Source organism: Aspergillus lentulus (genome assembly GCF_001445615.1).
Source record: "Aspergillus lentulus DNA, contig: Alt08, strain: IFM 54703, whole genome shotgun sequence".
Lineage (NCBI taxonomy): Eukaryota > Fungi > Ascomycota > Eurotiomycetes > Eurotiales > Aspergillaceae > Aspergillus > Aspergillus lentulus.
Window position 1 is genome coordinate 2,759,494 of NW_028322118.1, and position 21,494 is coordinate 2,780,987.

Below are 21,494 nucleotides of genomic sequence, written 5' to 3' on the forward strand. Positions count from 1 at the left end.
GGACAGAAGTTGGGGATCGCTCTTTGGGGAGTGGATATCTTTTTTCGGTGGATTCTTTCCCCTCTCGGCCTTTTTTTTTCTTGCTTCTCGATGGATAGTGCAGGGAACGGCGTACTTTTGGCTTCAGGTATCTGACTGGACCAACTATCTACTGGATAACCAAAGCACAAGCCCAAAAGTAAACCACGGTCTCGGACTTCTGGGTGTCGAGCCCTTTTGGAGGTAGAACTAGATCAAGTCCTTAATCTAAACCCAACTCTCCTCCTCTTCTTTTTCTTCTTCTGCTCTTCTTCTCTCTCATTCCCTTTCTAATCTTGCCAATCATCAGCAGTTTAGCATTCCTGGCGGGTTTTTCTGGTGGTTGTGGTAAGTATAACAATCTCCGTTTGCGACAACAAGGATCCGTCATCTGTCCCCATTTATTTCCGCTTTCCTTCGAATCGCTCCCCGTCCCACTATTATTATTCCTCTGGCTCCCCCTGCTGGCTCAATCCAAACACTTTGCTGACAATCTCTTCTTCTTCTGCCGCGACCAGCCTGAGGACCCATTTCCATCCCATCCTAGTACTTTTGTCCTTGTTACTTACGACCTAATCCTTGTACGCCGCCTCCTCCCAGGCTCTCTGATAGAATCGCAATTTTCGGGGCATTGTGGTTCTATCTTAACCATTCCCTCTTCTCTTGTACTACTACGACTTACACGATTTTCCTCCTACTTTCGCGTCATCACTTTTCTTCGCGCCTCGAAAAGCTATAGCCATTGATTGCATGGGAATTGCATAATTTATAATAAAACTGCAAGCGTCATGGGTGTCCCCAACGGAAGCTCGAGCAACGGTCACGTTAGCTCTCGTGCGGCCAAACACAATCTCCCCTCACATTTCATCGGTGGGAATCACCTGGACGCAGCACCTCCAAGCAGTGTAAAGGATTTCGTTGCCAACCATGAGGGTCACTCCGTCATTAGTTCGGTGAGTGGCAGTCCCCCGACTCTCGAGAAAATGGCCTTGCGTTTGCAATTCGAGCAAAGTTGCTGATGTGGTTGGGTTGGTTGATTAGGTGCTCATTGCCAACAACGGTATCGCAGCCGTCAAGGAGATTCGGTCTGTTCGGAAATGGGCTTACGAGACGTTCGGCAACGAACGAGCCATTCAATTCACGGTCATGGCCACACCGGAGGATTTGCGGGCAAACGCTGATTACATTCGAATGGCCGATCAATACGTCGAGGTAGGCAGTCGCAAGTCTGGCTGATGAAAGGTCGCCAAATGGCTAATCTTCTCGTTTTTCAGGTACCCGGAGGCACAAATAACAACAACTATGCGAACGTCGAGCTGATCGTCGATGTGGCCGAGCGAATGGACGTCCATGCCGTCTGGGCTGGTTGGGGTCACGCATCCGAGAACCCCAGACTCCCCGAAGCTCTGGCTGCCTCTCCCAAGAAGATCATCTTCATCGGTCCTCCGGCCTCTGCCATGCGCTCCCTGGGTGATAAGATCTCTTCGACAATCGTTGCACAGCATGCTGGTGTGCCTTGCATTCCGTGGTCAGGAACCGGAGTTGACGATGTAACCATTGATGAGAATGGCATTGTCACCGTGCCCGACGAGGTCTACAACCGGGGTTGCACCTTTTCCCCTGAAGAAGGTCTGCAGAAGGCCAAGGAGATTGGTTTCCCCGTGATGGTCAAGGCCTCCGAAGGTGGTGGTGGTAAGGGTATCCGTAAGGTCGAGCGTGAGGAGGATTTCATCAGCCTTTACAATGCCGCCGCAAACGAAATCCCGGGTTCCCCTATCTTCATCATGAAGTTGGCTGGCAATGCCCGGCATCTGGAAGTCCAGCTGCTGGCTGATCAGTACGGAAACAACATCTCCCTGTTCGGCAGAGACTGCTCCGTTCAGCGTCGTCACCAGAAGATTATCGAGGAGGCCCCCGTCACCATCGCCAAGCCCGCCACATTCCAGGCCATGGAGCGTGCTGCTGTCAGCCTTGGAAAGCTGGTCGGTTACGTCTCCGCCGGTACCGTCGAGTACCTGTACTCGCACGCCGATGACAAGTTCTACTTCCTCGAATTGAACCCTCGTCTTCAGGTCGAGCACCCCACCACTGAGATGGTCTCCGGTGTCAACCTGCCAGCCGCCCAGCTGCAGATCGCCATGGGTATCCCCCTGCACCGCATCCGTGACATTCGTCTGCTCTATGGTGTCGACCCCAACACCTCGTCCGAGATTGACTTCGACTTCTCCAGCGAAGAGAGCTTCAAGACCCAGCGCCGCCCCCAGCCCAAGGGACACACGACCGCCTGCCGTATCACTTCCGAAGATCCCGGCGAGGGTTTCAAACCCTCCAGCGGTACCATGCACGAACTGAACTTCCGCAGTTCGTCCAACGTCTGGGGTTACTTCTCCGTCGGTACCGCCGGTGGTATCCACAGCTTCTCCGACAGTCAGTTCGGTCACATTTTCGCCTACGGTGAGAACCGTTCGGCGTCGCGGAAACACATGGTTGTTGCTCTGAAGGAGTTGAGCATCCGTGGTGACTTCCGCACGACGGTCGAGTACCTGATCAAGCTGCTGGAGACGCCTGCTTTCGAGGAGAACACCATCACCACTGGATGGCTGGACCAGCTCATCTCGAACAAGCTGACCGCGGAGCGTCCAGATCCCATTGTAGCTGTTTTGTGCGGTGCGGTCACCAAGGCTCATCTGGCCAGCGAAGCCGGTGTCGAGGAGTATCGCAAGGGCCTCGAAAAGGGTCAGGTGCCCTCCAAGGATGTCCTCAAGACCGTTTTCCCCGTGGACTTCATCTACGAGGGCCAGCGTTACAAGTTCACCGCAACCAGAGCCGGCTTGGACAGCTACCACCTGTTCATCAACGGATCCAAGTGCTCGGTCGGTGTTCGTGCTCTGGCTGACGGTGGCTTGCTTGTTCTGCTGAACGGTCGCAGTCACAACGTCTACTGGAAGGAGGAAGCGGCTGCAACTCGTCTGAGTGTCGACGGAAAGACGTGCTTGCTGGAGCAGGAGAATGATCCTACTCAGCTCCGCTCTCCATCTCCCGGAAAGCTTGTCAAGTTCACTGTCGAAAACGGCGAGCACGTCAAGGCTGGTCAGGCCTTCGCCGAAGTCGAGGTCATGAAGATGTACATGCCCTTGATTGCGCAGGAAGATGGTATTGTCCAGCTCATCAAGCAGCCCGGTGCCACCCTCGAAGCCGGTGATATCCTTGGTATTCTCGCTCTGGATGACCCGTCTCGTGTCACGCATGCTCAGCCATTCACCGGACAGCTGCCCGACCTTGGCCCCCCGCAGGTGGTCGGTAACAAGCCTCCTCAGAGATTCTCCCTCCTTCACAGCATTCTCGAGAACATCCTCATGGGTTATGACAACCAAGTTATCATGAACACCACTCTGAAGGAGCTTGTTGAGGTTCTGCGGGACCCTGAGCTCCCCTACGGTGAATGGAACGCTCAGTCCTCTGCCCTTCATTCCCGCATGCCCCAGAAGCTGGACGCTCAGCTACAGAGCATCGTCGAAAAGGCTCACGCCAGAAAGGCCGAGTTCCCCGCCAAGCAGCTGCAGAAGACTATCTCCCGCTTCATTGAGGAGAACGTCAACCCAGCCGACGCTGAGATCCTCAGGACCACTCTCCTCCCTCTTCAGCAGGTCATCAACAAGTACATGGACGGCTTGAAAGCCCACGAGTTCAATGTCTTCGCTGGATTGCTGGAGCAGTACTACAAGGTCGAGAGCCTCTTCTCTGGCCGCAACATCCGTGACGAAGATGCCATCCTGAAGCTCAGAGAAGAGAACAAGGACGACATTGGCAGCGTCGTTCAGACTGTTCTGTCACACAGCCGTATTGGCGCGAAGAACAACCTGATCTTGGCCATCCTGGCCATGTACCGCCCCAACCAGCCTGGTGTTGGCAATGTCGCAAAGTACTTCAAGCCCGTCCTGAAGAAGCTCACTGAACTTGAGTCGCGGCCCGCCGCCAAGGTCACTCTCAAGGCCCGTGAGGTCCTCATCCAGTGTGCGCTTCCCTCTCTGGAGGAGCGTATGTCTCAGATGGAACTCATCCTGCGGTCCTCTGTTGTCGAATCCCGATACGGAGAGACCGGTTGGGACCACCGGGAGCCTGAATTCTCCGTCCTCAAGGAAGTGGTGGACTCCAAGTACACCGTCTTCGACGTGCTTACCCGATTCTTTGTTCATCCCGACCCGTGGGTCACCCTGGCTGCTCTCGAGGTCTACATTCGCCGCGCCTACAGGGCCTACACACTGAAGGGTATTCAGTACTACCCCGACGGAGAAGTTCCCCTGGTCTCCTGGGACTTTACGCTAGGCAAGCTTGGACAGCCGGAGTTTGGTTCCGTCCACTCCAACCAGATGTCGACGCCGAGCACACCCACTACCGAGTCCAGCCCCTTCAGAAGGCTCAACTCCATCAGCGATATGTCATACCTTGTCAACGACAGCAGCAATGAGCCCCTCAGAAAGGGTGTCATTGTCCCGGTTCAGTACCTGGAAGACGCCGAGGAGCAGCTGCCTAAGGCCTTGGAGGCTCTCCCTCGTGCCGGCTCGAAGAAGAAGCCCGGTGAGAACGGGCTCATTGCAGACCTGGAGGGCAAGCGCCGACCGGCTCCTCGCATTGAGTCTGACAATGAGTTGACCGGTGTCTGCAACGTGGCCGTCCGCGACCTCGAAGATCTCGACGACAACCAGATCGTTGCTCAGATCAGCAGCATTCTTGCCGGCCTCAGGGAGGAGTTGCTCGCTCGCCGCGTCCGCCGTGTGACCTTCATCTGCGGCAAGAACGGCAGCTACCCTGGCTACTTCACCTTCCGTGGACCTACCTACGAGGAAGATGAGAGCATCCGTCACAGCGAACCTGCGCTCGCCTTCCAGCTTGAGCTCGGACGTCTGTCCAAGTTCAAGATCAAGCCCGTCTTCACCGAGAACAGGAACATCCACGTCTACGAGGCCATCGGCAAGGGCCCCGAGAACGACAAGGCCGTCGACAAGCGTTACTTCGTCCGTGCTGTGGTGCGCCCGGGCCGTCTCCGTGACGATATTCCCACCGCGGAGTACCTCATCTCCGAGGCTGACCGTCTCATGAATGACATTTTGGATGCGCTGGAGATCATCGGCAACAACAACTCTGATCTTAACCACATCTTCATCAACTTCTCGCCGGTGTTCAACCTGCAGCCCCAGGATGTGGAAGAGGCCCTGGCCGGTTTCCTTGAGCGCTTCGGTCGACGTCTCTGGCGTCTCCGTGTCACCGGTGCCGAGATCCGTATCCTGTGCACCGATCCTGCCACTGGCATGCCTTACCCTCTGCGTGTGATCATCACCAACACCTACGGCTTCATCATCCAGGTTGAGCTGTACATCGAGAAGAAGTCCGAGAAGGGCGAATGGCTCCTCCACAGCATCGGTGGTACCAACAAGCTCGGCTCCATGCACCTGCGTCCTGTCTCCACACCTTACCCGACCAAGGAGTGGCTTCAGCCCAAGCGCTACAAGGCTCATCTCATGGGCACCCAGTACGTCTACGATTTCCCCGAATTGTTCCGTCAGGCCTTCCAGAACAGCTGGGCCAAGGCTGTGGCCAAGATCCCCTCCCTGGCCAGCAAGCGCCCCGCGGTTGGCGAGTGCATTGAGTACAGCGAGCTTGTTCTCGATGATGCCGACAACCTGATCGAAATCTCGAGAGGCCCTGGTACCAACACCCACGGTATGGTTGGATGGATCGTTACTGCTCGCACCCCGGAGTATCCCGAAGGCAGACGGTTCATCATCGTTGCCAACGACATTACCTTCCAGATCGGTTCCTTCGGTCCCCAGGAAGACAAGTTCTTCTACAAGTGTACCGAGTTGGCCAGGAAGCTTGGAATCCCTCGTATCTACCTCTCTGCCAACTCCGGTGCTCGCATCGGTATGGCCGATGAGCTGATCCCCTACTTCTCCGTGGCCTGGAACGATCCGCAGAAGCCCGAGGCTGGATTCAAGTACCTTTACCTCACTCCCGAGGTCAAGCAAAAGTTCGATGCCAGCAAGAAGAAGGAGGTCATTACTGAGCTCATTCACGATGAGGGCGAAGAGCGCCACAAGATTACCACTATCATTGGTGCCAAGGATGGCCTGGGTGTTGAATGTCTGAAGGGCTCTGGTCTCATCGCCGGAGCCACCTCGCGCGCTTACGAGGACATCTTCACCATCACTCTGGTCACCTGCCGCTCCGTTGGTATTGGTGCCTACCTTGTCCGTCTGGGCCAGAGAGCCATCCAAGTGGAAGGCCAGCCGATCATTCTGACCGGTGCCCCTGCCATCAACAAGCTGCTGGGTCGCGAGGTTTACACGTCTAACCTGCAGCTCGGTGGTACTCAGATCATGTACAAGAATGGTGTCTCTCACATGACTGCCACCGATGACTTTGAGGGTGTCCAGAAGATCGTCGAGTGGATGTCCTTCGTTCCCGACAAGAGGGGTGCACCCATTCCCATCCGGCCCTGGTCCGATGACTGGGACCGCGATGTCGCCTACTACCCTCCGCCTAAGCAGGCCTACGATGTCCGCTGGCTCATCGCTGGTAAGGAGGATGAGGAAGGCTTCCTCCCTGGCCTGTTCGATGCTGGATCCTTTGAGGAGGCTCTTGGTGGATGGGCTCGTACCGTTGTTGTTGGTCGTGCTCGCCTCGGTGGCATCCCTATGGGTGTCATTGCTGTCGAGACTCGTTCCGTTGAGAACGTTACCCCTGCCGACCCTGCCAACCCTGACTCCATGGAGCTGATCAGCCAGGAAGCCGGTGGTGTGTGGTACCCCAACTCGGCCTTCAAGACCGCTCAGGCCCTCCGTGACTTCAACAATGGCGAGCAGCTGCCCGTCATGATCCTGGCCAACTGGAGAGGTTTCTCTGGTGGTCAGCGTGACATGTACAACGAGGTCCTCAAGTACGGTTCCTACATTGTTGACGCTCTCGTCAAGTACGAGCAGCCCATCTTTGTTTACATCCCACCCTTCGGTGAACTTCGTGGTGGTTCATGGGTAAGTCATCTATTGTTTCTTTGTGTTATGTTTTCAAATACTAACCAGTCCTCTAGGTCGTCATCGATCCCACGATTAACCCCGACCAGATGGAGATGTACGCTGACGAGGAGGCTCGCGGTGGTGTCCTCGAACCCGAAGGTATCGTCAACATCAAGTACCGCCGTGAGAAGCAGCTCGACACTATGGCTCGCCTCGACCCCACCTACGGCGAGCTCCGTCGCTCTCTCGAGGACCCATCCCTCAGCAAGGAGCAGCTGTCAGAGATCAAAGCCAAGATGGCCGCTCGCGAAGAGCAGCTCCTTCCTGTCTACCTGCAGATCGCTCTGCAGTTCGCTGATCTCCACGACCGCGCCGGCCGCATGGTGGCCAAGAACACCATCCGCAAGGCCCTGACCTGGAAGAACGCCAGACGCTTCTTCTACTGGCGTGTCCGCCGCCGTTTGAGCGAGGAGCTCATCCTCAAGCGCATGGTCTCCGTTGCTCCCGCCGCCGTCTCCGGCGAGGCCACCGGCGCCATCCCCGCCACCGGACCCGTCGACGGCCAAGCCCCATCCACCGAGAGCCCTCGCGCCAAGCACCTGCGCACCCTGCACTCGTGGACCGGCTTGCTGGACGAGGAACTCGAGCATGACGACCGCAAGGTCGCCATGTGGTATGAGGAGAACAGAAAGGCCATCCAGATGAAGATCGAGGCCCTCAAGACCGACTCCGTCGCCACCGAGATCGCCCAGCTACTCATCAGCAACAAGGAGGGCGGTCTCAAGGGTGTGCAACAGGTTCTCAGCATGCTGCCCGTCGAGGAGAGGGAGGCCGTGCTCAAGTACCTCGGGTCGTCTTAAAAAATAAAATAGAGTTCAACATGGAACCTGCCCGTTCATATCTTTTCTACCTTACTGGATCATATCTTGCAATTATCTGATCACTTGACATACATCGAAGATGGTTTATACAAGGCGGGTGTGTTAGGGTCTTGTTTGTTTGTACTGCGGGTTTGTCTGCGTTCTGTCTTGCATGGGCTTTGGAGGTTGCATCGCGGATTACTATGTATGCATTACGTTGTTATGCCTGATGTTCTTTGGTAATGCTCCTATCTATTTCCTTTTTCCTATCAATGCAATGAATCTTCGACTTGAAAGACACTATTCTCCGTACATCTACGTCTACGGTAGGACGTGCGCAGTGCGAGGTTACAATGCGAGGTTACTATGATATGAAGGTTATATTCCATTTGACAAGCTGACATCTCGTCTCCATGATCATCCAAGACGCTTGGGAGATGTAGATATCTCCATGCACTGTTTCATAGTCATTGAAAACATGAGGCAAGAGGTAGGGTATATATGCAATAAGAGAAAAGAGATACGCCTCGCAAACCACGCTCGATATCCATGACCCAAGAGCGAGAAAAAAAGAAATAGGGGTATAATGATTAGGGAAACAGGTGATATAGAGACGAGAACGAATATAATATGCTAGTCGCTTTACGCAAGCTGTCTTTCTAGGCTGCGAGGCGGGGAGAGGATAGGCGGCATCCCTCGGTAAGGAGCGGACGACACCTCTGGTATACCGCGGCTGGGGTTGACAGTGCCCATCCCGGGCTCATCCAGGCCCAGGCTTAACCGGCCAATGTCCACCGGAACCTGTTGTGGAAGAGGGAGGGGCGCCTGGTAACGCGGATTCTGAGGTTCAGGCATTGGGCCGTGAGCCATCGCAAAGGCGAGAGACTCGTCTCGACGACCCGGGAGAGTGACCATGCTAGCGTTCAGGGTGCGAGCAATGTCCTCCAGTAACACTTCCATTGGAGCGATGTAGGCTGTGTGGCTTTTCTCCGACCAGGCCAGGACATGGCCGCAGACACGGCCCGTCGATTTGTCGAAAACCCAGGCTCCTGAGTCGCCGGGGACTAGACTCAGGATGGTTGTTAGCTTCCGTTTATTCGATCGCATGGCGCATGGGGATCTCACAACTTACCTCCAAAGTTTCCATCCACACAGAAACTAGTGGAGAAAGTTTGTCGTCCGTGCAGTTTGACGATGGTCATCGCCCGTGAAATCTGTCCACTCTGCAGGCCACTTGTCCGACCGCAACAATGGACTTTCAAACCACCGAGCTCCTCCATCCGGGCTACATCATTGAGAAAGATGGCTTGGCCTGTCTGTGAAGGCTGTCCTCCAGGGCCCCGTCTCTGGAGACCTCGGGACATTGATGGCGGCGTCTTGTCAAAGACAATGTTGCGCGCGTCTAACCGGTCATCATTGATCTTGATCAACGCCCAGTCAATTTCGTGCTTGATGCCTTTTCGAGTCCAGCGGCGAACACCCGATGATGCATGGACGAACCCGAGCGAGTGAGACGCCAAGTGCTCATCATCACGATCTTCGGGTGACGGGAAGAAATCCTCATGGACGTCGTCGATCGCCGGTTGAGTAACAAATAGAGGCGGCTCATCACCTGGATCGACTCCGGCCGTGTCGCCGATCGAAGCCGCGTCTTCATCCTCATAGGGGTCATCAACATCAAAGCCTTCTTCGTCCGAAGAATAACTGTCTGAGAGCCAATGGTCGTCGTAAGTTCCTTCCAAGCTCTGAGAGAGGGAGACGTCATCGCCATCCTCGTCTTCCGAGATTTCAAATTCGAGGTCAACTTCAGAGGGATCCTCGTCACACCAGGTGTACATGAAATCGTTGTTCGAGGGGGCGGATTCTCCTGGCCAATTCCCAGCTGAGCGAAATGGCCCCCCTACATTCCGGTTCTCCACGTCCTCCTCTGCCTCATCATCACTAGGTGCCTCAAGCATGTGATGGACTGTCATACCATAAGGCATACCGTCGACCAAGATGGCACCCCCGTAGGACACAGGAGGGAGATGCTCATCATTCTGAAAGGCGCCAATGGACGCGCCACAAAGCGGTCGTGGCTGATAGCAGGGATTGAGATCTCGCTCGGGAAACGCCGGAGCACCCGCCGTCTGCGATCTAGACTTGGCCGGCCTGCGCCTTTTCTTTCGGGGAACTTTGGAGCGTTGGATATCCCCACGAAGCACGATGATGTCCCAATCTTCCCTGTCGTCGAGCACAAAGTACTTCTTCAAGGCGGTTCTTACCTTCTTTGCACTCGCGCAGGTAACACAGATAGTCGTTTTGGCGGTTTCGGCCGACTCGCCAGTCATCATCAGAGTGACACCACAGGATTCGGAAGAGTCTTTCAGAACCTTCTGAAGAAGTTTTCTCAATCGTGGAAGCATCTGAAAGTTCCATTCGTTGAGGTGGTCTTGAGGAATCTCGACGTTGGTAAGCTTTTTAAATGTCCTCTTCTTCGCCTTCTTCTCCTCCAAGCCCATCTTCTCCCTCAAGACACGCATCTCTTGCACTGGAAGACCAGGATACGGACCATTGCGACGTGTCAGTCGCTGAGGTTCAGGCTCATACTTTTGAAGACTCTTGTGCACACGCTCTGTCTCAGTTCGTGGAACGAGCGCAAGGGGGAGGCAATCATCCAACTCCTCAGCGGCCGGTGCGGAGAAAATGTCAATTCTGCAGCAAGACCAAACGATCTTGCACATTGTATAAAGGAAGTTCATGGAGAAAGAAAAGATGCCGTCTGGTGCAGAAAGATCCAAAACAGGATAATGAAACGTCTGAGGGACCCTCAAGTTGAAATCCTCGAATGGCTGCGTCGATAAATGGAAGTTGGGGGCATCCAGACACAGTTGGACGACGTGAAGAAATGCACTGCCGCACTTCGGACCCAGCTTCTGCAGATAAACATTCTCGATTCTCTGTTTAAACATCGAATTGGTGTATTTCATCTTCCAAAGCCGGCTGATCGGCGTCCACAGGCCAATTTCCATCAACACGAGACCTAGGGAATACAGATCATAGGACCAGGCCGCATCATCCTCAAGGGACCTCTTATCGTCCGGATGACGATACATGCTCGATGACAGAGGTTCGGGCGATGTCGCAGTACCGGAGAATTGAGCGAAGGATGTCAAATATGGCCGTCGAAGATCCTCCGTAAGGGCCACTTCGTCGTTGTTTGAGCTGGTCGCACCGGGGAAGATGAGCACGTTACCACTGTTGATGTTTCCGTGCACGAGATTCTGGCTTCGAAGGTGTAGCGCAGCCATCAAAAGGTCGTAAGCCAGCCGAAGACGGGTTTCAAGGTTGGGGACCCGTTGATCATCGCCGGTTTGAAAGAGAGAGACTAGCGGCTTCGGCTTCAGGCCGCTCAAGAGATCGGAAGGGTTGTGCAAAAAGGGGAAATAGTCGATTGGCATTTGATAGATAAACGCATATCGCGAATTGGGCATGTCAATGTAGAAGCCAAGGAATCTCATCAAACCCAAATGGGATACCCTTGCGTTTTGGACGAGCTGATCAAGGGTCTGTTGCACATGTTCGAGTCGCTTCTGTTCCGGCAAAGTGATGTCGCGTTGAGTTTCCAGCATCATGGGCGTATACTCAACCAAGATGGATACGGTAGACTCCTTGGCGCCCGCCAAGAGCGGACAAGCTGACGTCTTGATACGCCCAATGGCCCGAGAATTCGTGGAAGCAGCTACCATCTCATACGGCGGTGGGCTGTTGTCGTGAGAGGCACCGGAGAGCTGCAAAGCAGAGCGATCAATGAGGAAGTTCTGCGATGAAAGAGAAGATTTGTGTGACTGCTTCTCGAAAGCGCTGACAACGGGCGACGCATAATCGAAAGGATCTTGATGCGCTTTGGGGCTGTGGTAGGCCTCCTTAGTATCAAGCGGAGAGCCGTGGTATGACTTGGAGTCAGGATAGACTGAGTAGACTGACTCATCTCCTGTTCTGAGTGCGTGTCGTTGCCGACCTCGCACAGCCGACTGCCCGCTGGAGGTCATGTTTCGACGCGAGCGCGACAAATCATACAGCGTGTCGATGCACGCAGTCAAGTCAGCAAGGAGGCTCTTGGAGCGTGCGATATCTTCATTAGTCCAGTGCGTCTTGACCGGCAGGGCAGGAAGGCTATCTTTCGACGTCGAGTCCTTTTGAGCGCCTTTGGGAGGTAGATCGGAGGAACCCCCATGTTGGATGCGTTCCGCTTCACTCAGTAACTCCTGGATGGAAGACATAACACTTTCCACGACATCGCTAAATCCAGCCTGGGTGAGCGATTCATCGATATCATTTGGCTGCGCGGCGCTAGCGTCGCTCCAGTCTAGACCCCAAGCAAGAAGCCGATCCCGCTGCGTCCTAAAGCTCCGATGCAGAGCCACGAGCTCTGGATCATCGACAGCCTTCGAAGCCGTCGTTACACTTTCACACGAGGTCTTCGTATCTGTGTACATTTTGGTAAGCCGTCGCTGGAGGTATGAACCTCCATGACGGAGAACGGACATCTTGGCGTGCAGAGTCCGGGGAAGGTGGAATGGTTATTAGGGGAATGCGCACAACAGTAAGTACTCAAGTGGCGAGGCGGGTCTTAGTTACGATCTGGCCTCGCAGCGGACTTGATACTTCAGCATTGAGGACACATGGTTTTTGAAGGGTAATGAAGTGATGCAAGATGATCTGAAGAAGAAAGAGATTTCTTTCTGCAGCAATTTGACGTTAGATGAGCATGGATTTGCACGGAGAGAGCGATGGCCAGGCATAAGAATAGATCGGGAGGTGGGCAGGAATCCTGTTGCCTAACCAATAGGGAGTGGCGAGTGAAGAGCAAAGCCTCGATCGCCAAGCCACACCCCTCTTGGCCAGTCACGTGGCAGGCAGCTACGATATCAAGGCCCACCTTTAAATCCACCAGACAAGTCTACAAGATTATTGCGATCGTATCAGCAGAGTAGAGTAGTTCCACACTACTTAGTGGGAGAGTGATCGCATGACGAACTACCGTCATCCGCCAGGATATTGGGCAGAGACCAGCACGTGCGGACTACATGAGCATTTTCGTACTGTACGAACACGGTGCAGGTCATTAGCAGCACGGCCAGCGTCTTTCCATTTCACTCAGTCACACAGCTGCTACAGAGTGCAGGTGGAAGCCATGAAACCCCATCGGTGTACGTCTTGAGATTCGTATGTTGTACAAACTTAGCATGTGAGCTGCGTGAGCTGCCTAGTACGGGAGCATCGGAAAAAGTGTGTTGACTTGGCAGAGTATGGGACCAGGCAACCGTCTTCTCTTGTCAATGATAATGTGAGTAGTCAGAAAATAGATAAAAAAAAACAACCTTCTATCGATGCATTGAGATGTGGGAATATACACAGGAGAAAATAAACGAAAAACAGCGAAAAAAGGTCTTAATGGTGCCGGGTCACCCGGTAATCACTCGTCGAGAAACACCAACATCCCTAGCACGTTTCTCCCTGAAATTGTGCAGGCGCTCCCCAATCAGGTAGACATCATCACGGATGTTGACTCTCCAGATATCGATCTGTCGACGGATCATATAGACAAGCCATGCGACAAAGCTAAGAAGTAAAGTGGCAGGGAACGCATAGCGATAGACCTTTGCTTGAATATCTGGGGTGTCACGGAAGACAGTCGAGTTCAGTGCAAACCCGAAAGAAAGTGGGAGAGCCACTGCAAGTGTCGCCAAAATCGTGACAGGAAGCACTATCGCTCGGGTGGCAAGACGGACATTCGGTTTCAGCCAGCCGTCCCGGAAGACACCGTTGAGGGCCGCTGCAGGTCGCGAAGTAGAATGCCATAGAGCAAACTTGATAGCCATTTGCACATACAGCACCCCAAGCGTCCAGTCTTGCACAAAGTGAATGACATGCGCCCGTGTTCCACCCAGGTACGTATGCACTGGAACAATCACGTAAAGCTCCATGACTAGAGCGAACAAGGACGGCAGTAGAACCGAGAATGCGAGCACTACGTAAGCTAGTCGCAGACCGCTTAGTGCGACATTTCCGAATCCGAGCAAAGCCTGTTGTGGCGAACGAAGGTAAGGGCGAAGACGATCCTGGAGCGTAGCCAAGAAGGTCCGGCAATAGAACATGAGATAGGCAACACTTCCGAAGATGCAGATGCCCAAAGAGAACGCATAGATATCATTCAGCGGCCGATCGGGGAAGCACGCCAACATGATCTTTCGGCCAATAACTAGGGGAATAATTGTGGTGCCTACCCCGGTAGCAGCGGCAAAGACCCAGATCAGGAAGATGAACGCCGCAATTCTGGTCCTGAAGGAGGGTGGGATGTAGACCTTGGTGAACATGTCGTTGGCACGACCATGTAGACCCTCGTCCGGATCCGGAGCGCCGTCAACCCGCTCGTTGTTGTCGGTGACCTCCAAGAACACTGGGTTGCCCTTTGGGATACGCACTTGATCGGAAGCTGGAGCCCGTACAAATTTGCCGTCCCGGACGAAGTAAGCACCAAGCTGCTTTTCGTCTGCATTGCGACGCTCAGATTCACCGACGACGGGGTGTTCAGTGTCGCCTTTCTTTCCCGAAAGAAGATCAAACCAAGTCCGTCTCACATGATAACCCTCTTCATCGGTGTGCCTTTCACCAAAGAAAAAGCTGCTAAGTCGTAAGAACCGCGCGCATTTATGGAACCACCAGTTGTAAAGCTTGTGTAAGCCGTCAGAGGGCTTGATAGACCGTATGGCAAGGGGCATAGCAAAGTTGTAGAACAACAAATCAGCGGGGAATTCGAGCACAGGGATTGTGGCAGACCATCGAACAGGCAGCACCCCATCAAAGGCATAGTACAGGCCCCAGACAACGCCACCGAGGCAGACGATGACCAGAGCCCCGTATACGAGAGCACTGAAGGCTATCTTGCGCAGTTGAGTGGTGATGTTGCGTTCAAGTACATCTCGCACGGGATGGAAAGTCGGGTCATCGGGGTCGCGGATGAAGTCTGTCAGTCACAGTTAGCGAACAAATGTTCGAACAGGCTTAGTTTAGAGCACTTACAGAGAACACCACTCCTCATGACTTTTCGACACATCGAAACAAATAGAGCAAAATGGAACATATAACAAGTGCCGATGAACCAGTGAACAAAGAGTGATGTAAGTGGAGAGGAGGAGGTAAATTCCAGCCGGGAGGCGATCGTAGCGTTCTCAAAGAGAGGGAGCAAGGCGACGTCAAGCAGGGTACCGCAGTACAGTGGAAAGACAATCATTTCAATTCCAATGATCAAAATGACTTTCATCACTCCACCAGCTTGGTGGAGTACATCCGCGACGAGGCCTTCGACCCTCTGTCCACGACTTGCCCCTGTGAACAGGCTAGTAATACGAAGGTAGAGGAGTCCCAAAATCGATGCAAGCACATAACCCATAACAATGGCAATAATACGGTCTTTAGTATCCCAAACCGCCAATTCGGGATCAATGGCCAAACCGGTGGAGGTCGCCCCTGTCACCGAGGCATCGAACCACTTTGCGCCTTTCCCTGGGAAGAAAGGCCGTTCAGCAAAGCTGTACACCTGTTGTCGAGCCTGGGCCAAAAGACTGCTCAAGTCGATGCTTTGACGATCAAAGGATAAAGTGCCCAGGAGTCCATTTGTAGTTATTTGGAGGGGCAAATCGTGCACTATGAATTTGACGAAAGTAATAATCGACTGACAAAGACCAGATATGCGCGCTTGGTGGATCCTGAGCGCCTGATGAGACAGAACAGAGAACACTGGAACGTCAGATTCGTGGAAAACAAAGAACGCGCTGACCACGTTCTTCAACCGGTGACTGCTTGCATCGATAAGCGACAACGATGCACTCGTGATGGACTTCGTTTGGGGAACCCAATCGCCTAGCGGGACAAAGGCACTCAAGGGGCCAAGTAGCACTTTCCACACAAGGCTGACCGCATACATGATATAGCCCAGACTGCCAATAAGCGTGTCAAGTGTGACATCTGCGATAACAGATACTGCAGTCACAGGTACACCGAAGATGAGTTGAATGGGGTTTGCGAGGAGGACGAGTGCGATCTTTCCCCACAAATAGGGAAGCCAGACCCCAATAGCCACTGTAAATGAAATCAAAAGAGCGCTAAACACTCCGTTCTGAAGCAAGCCAAATATGGGGCCTTGCATGCCGATAAGTTCCAGAATTCCTTCTAGATCATCACCTTCTTCAACAGCATCCAGTTCGTTGGGATCAATTGCCGCATCCACACCAATGCCCTGATTTTGCTGCACATCATTGGCAGGACGTCTGTTGTTACGGATTGGTACAAATGGTGCTTCTGCCGCAAGATCTTCCACCTCTGCCTCGTCATCTCGTGGCGCGCCCTCCTGATCCTGCTCACGTGGTATCAAATCAGCCCAAAACCATTCAAAAGCTTTGGCAGCCAAGCTCCTAGGAGGTGCGGCAGCAGGAGGGTCAACTTGAGCGTCAGGAGGTGTCGTTTCATCATTTGTATGACCCACGGCCGGCAAGTCTTGAGGGCTCACGGGCGACGGGTTGCTGGAGACCTCATCACCGCTGTTTGTGTCATTCAACTGTCCCTCACCATTACTTCCTGTATTGATTTCTGACTCGGGCCCCAATTCAGTGAAGCCAAAGGTGAATTCATGAGGATATGCACTCGAGTCTGCCTCGAAAGTTGAATTGGACATGTCTGCGCCATCCCAGGCCCGATACGTGGGCGCTGAGTCTGGGATTTCAGCGGGATGAGAAGGCTCCACGGAAGAAGCACGGCTTCGAAATCCTGGGTTCCCGAGGTCATCCCATTGCGTGCTGGAGCTGGAGCGAGCTTCAGAGAATCGAGGGGTGTCATTTTGTTGAAGCCTTGTCATGGCTGTGACAACCCAACCAAGCTCCTCTTCCCGACCATCTTCTCTAATGATTCTTAGAATCTGCTCAGGATCACCATTGCCGCGGGACCAGAGGTCTCTGAAAGTCTCAACGCCAGCCCAACCTCCCTGGTTAACTCGAGTGGGCGACCTTCTCGCCAAATGGCTGGCATTCGCTTCGTTGTCGCTATCACTACCATTTTCGGAAAATGTTGCGCGACCAGCCCTTTCCACAGGCTCGGCCGCTGGCAGATCAGCGCTTTCGCCGCTTTGAAGAGAACGCCTGCGAGTTGGCCGAAGAAAATGGATATCGTGTAAACCAATGTCATCATGATCGGTGCCGTGCTCTGCCATATGCTCTCCCTCGCCCTCTAACACATCCGCACGGTGCACATGAGCCAGGGGCTCAGGCCTTGGACGGTCGTCATTCCTATTTGGACGGTTATTCGCTATCAACTGCACTGCTGCTTCGCGTTCACCATCAGCGATATTGGCCATTGGCTGCTGTTGAACAACCCATTCTCGGATCAAAAAGACGAGTATAAACGAAACGACGACGAGCAGCGTGATAAGCTGCCCCTCCAACGTGTCGATGATAATATTATTGATGGTGGGCGATGGGGTCAAGGAGTTGAGCAACTTCACGTCCGAAAGCCACGACGGGTGGCGGTGCTTATACAGTCCCGTAGTCACATTCAACGGCCGCGAGTTCGATGAACCACTTCCCGATGGTATGGCTGAAAAGAACAGCGCGGACATCACCTTCTTAGCGACTGTAAGCAGAAGCGGGTCACCAGAGGGGAAAGTGAACATGTAAAATGATGATGAATTCGTCGCATTTGACAAGACAGCACTCGAAGTCTGCAAGTGTGAGGTAGTCACTCCGGCTGCAAGGGAAGTAGTTTCGTTCCCAGCAGATTGCCGAGCTTGAAGCTGTTGAGAGGCGTCACCGCCGGACCAGTGGCCATCCGCAAGCCAGAACAGTGCTCTCCAAATTGCCCTCATAGACCATGGAAGCCATCCGAGCCAGACAAACGCAACCAGGATGAATCTTAGCCATGTAACAACAGTGCGGAAGCTATGGATAAATAGCTGTTTCAAGAACAAAGGCGCGGGGAGGTTTCGAGGCATGTTCGGGTCGTATAGCTTCGTAAATCGGAAAGGCGTCTTGCAAAGCTCGCAGTGCTTCTTCTGCGAATGCGACAGCCATTCTACCAGGCAAGGCTGATGAACAAACTTGATGCTGCCGCTACATTTGCAAGGGTAGAACAGTGGCTCCTCCAGTGTCCCTTCACCGCGACAAATCCGACATGTATCTGGTTCCTCAAAATCTCTTTCTTTTCCCTTGTTGTTCGTCGCAAAAGCAGAATCGTTCATCAGGTCTGGGAAAGTTGTGTGGCCCGCATATTGGCGGGGTTGCTCCTGCGCAAAATCCATGCTTTGAATAGTGTTGTTTCCGGCGTCTATCCGACGATTCTTAGGATGGGTTGCAATTTGTCATGATAAGAGGGATTATCGGTGAATCTGCGATTCTGGTGAATGACCGTTGAGCTCAAAGGTCGATAATGTATGGAGTACCTTGTCCAAGTCAAAGAAGAAAGGAGGATCATGAAGTAGTCACCATGGAATATGAGCCAGGTTCCTGCAGCTTCTTTGTTGTGGTGGTTCGCTTTCGAAAGGAGCCAAGGTTGAAAGTAAGTCTCTCCTGGGGCTTACACACTAAGCGATATTCTGCATCTGTTTTCCACTATGCCAGACAGTGGCAAGTTGTCCAAGCAGGCAGATGATTATGATCATGGATATCAAATATCCAAAGCGGTCTCTACGATTACTCAGCGGAAGGAGTCCCCAAAGTCATGTGATATTACTGTATCTTACCCAAAGTCATGCAGATCTTGTTGCACCGTAAGCCATAAGAATGTAAAGCACGGTAATACGATCAACTACGCCACTGATGTCTGAGCGATGACCTCACCGATGGAGCAAGGAAAACAATTAATGATAACCTGCTGCAGCTTGATGCCATTTCTGTGATCATTTGATTCTGATCTCTTTTTCAACCATTTTATAGCCCTCGCTGAGTCTAACTTCAAAATTTAGCGATTGCTGGGTCCGCTTGTGCAAGACAACCGTTGATTCTCTCGTCTCCGCCAAGATCTGGAACATCATCGCGCGTCTACATTTCTGGCGTAAATTGACAGGCGTTCAGCGATAGTCAACCACTGCCGTCTGAACGAAAACAGCTTGACCCTCGATTAGACCTCGGGATGCGATCCCGGTGATCTATAGGATTACGCCAGAGAATCGCCCACGACAGACCAGTTCGAAGACGCGATACGGCGTCAATCGGCATTTAGCAGCGGAAAATCAGTACTCCAGACGACATCTGACCCGCGCATTGACTACACAATGGCAACCACGGAGAATGGACACGCCTCGGACGGCATTGCCAAGTCGGTGGAGCTTCGCTCCCGATCGAGAAAGACGAATCCTTTCAGATGGACATTTGGTCTGGTTGTGCGGTATGCTTTCCTTTGTGATGTTCGACGATGGTATGACTCAGGCTAACAGAAATAATTTGCAGACTTTGTATATGGTATGTTCTGCTCGCACCGATTTTTAGATGTCCTTCGCATCTTTCGGAATTGAATGAGTCGTCACCGCGAGTATGCAAACCATACCTGGTTGTGCGGTCCCACATTGAGCCTTATGTTCTGCCGTACTATGATAGATACGGTGCACCTTATGTTGAAATTGCTCGTCCATACGTACAAGTCGTGAACGAGCATGTCTACACCCCGGCAGCGACAGTAGCGAGGCGAGGATATGATCAATATGGTGCTCCTGCTCTTGACCGGGCTCAAGCCTATGGCCAGCAGCAGTGGGAGGCCCGGGTTATCCCTCGTCTACAGAACGTGAAAGAAAGTGGAACGAGATTGTACAATTCCACAGTCGATCCATATGTGCAACATGCAAAAGGTGTCGCTCTTCCTTACTACAACAAAATTAACGGCGCCGTCATAGCCGTGTGGGATGGTTACGTCTTCCCCGGCTTTGCTCGATCGAGGCCATTTATCGGGAAGACATATGCGTCTGGCCAGAATGTACTGGCGACTACTGTGCTGCCATACGCGCAAAGCACTTGGTCATCCGTGATCTATTTTGCGAACAGTGCTCTATGGCCGAAACTCACTGGTTTATACTCGGAAAATGTTGAGCCTCAATTAGTCAAGATTGGACAGCGACTAGCAAGCTATCGAGAAGGAAGACGACTGCGCAAAGTCATGGATGAGGCTGATAGGTAAATTTCACCCTTCAGAGGAGTTCTAGAGTGTAGGTACTAACGAAAGATCCTCAGTCCTATGGATCAGCAGACGCAATCCGCCGTCACATCGGCTGAGAAGAGCCCGGACTCTGAATCAGCCATGACAACGACTACAACCGTGGCCCCTGTGACCCGCACCACACTCTCACCTGCCGAGCAGACGGCGCAAGCTCGCGAAAAGATTGCTGCAGACCTTCAAACATGGCAGACAAAGTTCGCCACTGCCGTGGAAAAAGGTGCTGAAGATCTCGAGGAACGCGTGGAAGAGATAGTGGAAAGCTACGTTAGAAGCGGTGTAAACAGTCATGGCGAGAGTCTTATAACAGCTCTAGAAACTGTTGTGCAGGATGAGATCTTGTCTGTCAAGCTCCGTATCAAGGAATTGGCCGAATCACTCCCAAGCGAGGAGGCACCCGAGGAGGAAGGAAAGGTCCAGGATGAGCTTGTGAAGGAGATCAGACGGGCTGCCATTTCTGTCAGAGATCGCGCACATTCAGTTCGGGAATGGCGGAACTCATTTGACCAAGAGTTGATCAGGCGCACTTCAGCAGCAGTCAACTCTACGCTGGATGTTCTGGATAGTGTGCGAGACCTGGGTCTCCAGGAAATCGGTATGCGATGGGCATGGATGGAAGGAGTCACATACCAGGATTGGGCGAAGTACCATGCCCTCAAAGCCCAATTCGAAGACTGGAAAAATGACATTTTCAATGTCGGAATGCAGCATGTGAAAGTCGAGGAAGCCAAGGTATTGGCCAACGATATTCTAGGCCGTGGCATGGAGGTCGCAGAAGACGCTGCAAAGGAACTGGCCAGGCTCAAAGACGTTGGCAAATGGAAGATAGCGGCTCGCGAAGCAAGTGATGATTTTGAAACAAGAACTGGGAACCCTCCTCCACTACCGAAACGCAGCAAGACTGACGAGGAGTCGGAAAGTGCCCAGACTGACAATGCAGATACTGAGAACCATCAATCCATGCAGAGCTCTGAGCGAGCTACATCCGGCACAATCCCGGATCCTGAAGACACAGCAGCTCACGGCAAAGGAGATTCTGAAAATGATCTAGGTCTAGATGATGATATCCCTTTGACCCATGACGAATCATCTGTATCGCACGATGATAGTCTGCCAAAGCACTCCAGAGCCAGTGATGTATCTGCAGGAGACGGACTCGGTCCCTCATCGGTGTCAGGAGCAGACGCAAGCGAAAGTCTTGAGCCGGCCAAGATGGCCTGGGGTGTTGCTGCGGCTGAGTCTGTACCGAAACAAGATGCGTCTGGGCAGCATGGCTTTCCCGAGCAATTGCAGGAACTTGTCAGCCAGGCTGATGACCACTTCGCGCAAGTAACGAGTGCGGCCGGACAGGCTTGGTCTGATGGCAGCG

General features: G+C 53.1%; 3 protein-coding genes across 3 annotated transcripts; 1 reads left to right on the top strand and 2 right to left on the bottom strand.

Moving 5' to 3' along the window:
• Positions 1–806: 806 nt before the first annotated feature.
• On the top strand, positions 807–7,891 carry ALT_4156 (acetyl-CoA carboxylase ACC1; the record flags this gene model as incomplete). Its single annotated transcript, XM_033558236.2, has 4 exons — positions 807–971; positions 1,060–1,230; positions 1,293–7,049; positions 7,106–7,891. The coding sequence occupies 4 exons, from the start codon at positions 807–809 to the stop codon at positions 7,889–7,891; spliced, it is 6,879 nt and encodes a 2,292-aa protein (XP_033414127.2).
• A 642-nt stretch (positions 7,892–8,533) lies between these two features.
• ALT_4157 (uncharacterized protein) lies at positions 8,534–12,420 on the bottom strand (the record flags this gene model as incomplete). The annotated part of the gene is made up of 2 exons (XM_033558235.2): positions 8,534–8,955; positions 9,024–12,420. The coding sequence occupies 2 exons, from the start codon at positions 12,418–12,420 to the stop codon at positions 8,534–8,536; spliced, it is 3,819 nt and encodes a 1,272-aa protein (XP_033414126.2).
• Positions 12,421–13,338: 918 nt separating this feature from the next.
• On the bottom strand, positions 13,339–18,221 carry ALT_4158 (E3 ubiquitin-protein ligase SSM4; the record flags this gene model as incomplete). The annotated part of the gene is made up of 2 exons (XM_033558234.2): positions 13,339–14,900; positions 14,957–18,221. 2 exons carry the CDS (start codon positions 18,219–18,221, stop codon positions 13,339–13,341), a joined length of 4,827 nt encoding a protein of 1,608 aa, XP_033414125.2.
• Between the last annotated feature and the right edge of the window lie 3,273 nt (positions 18,222–21,494).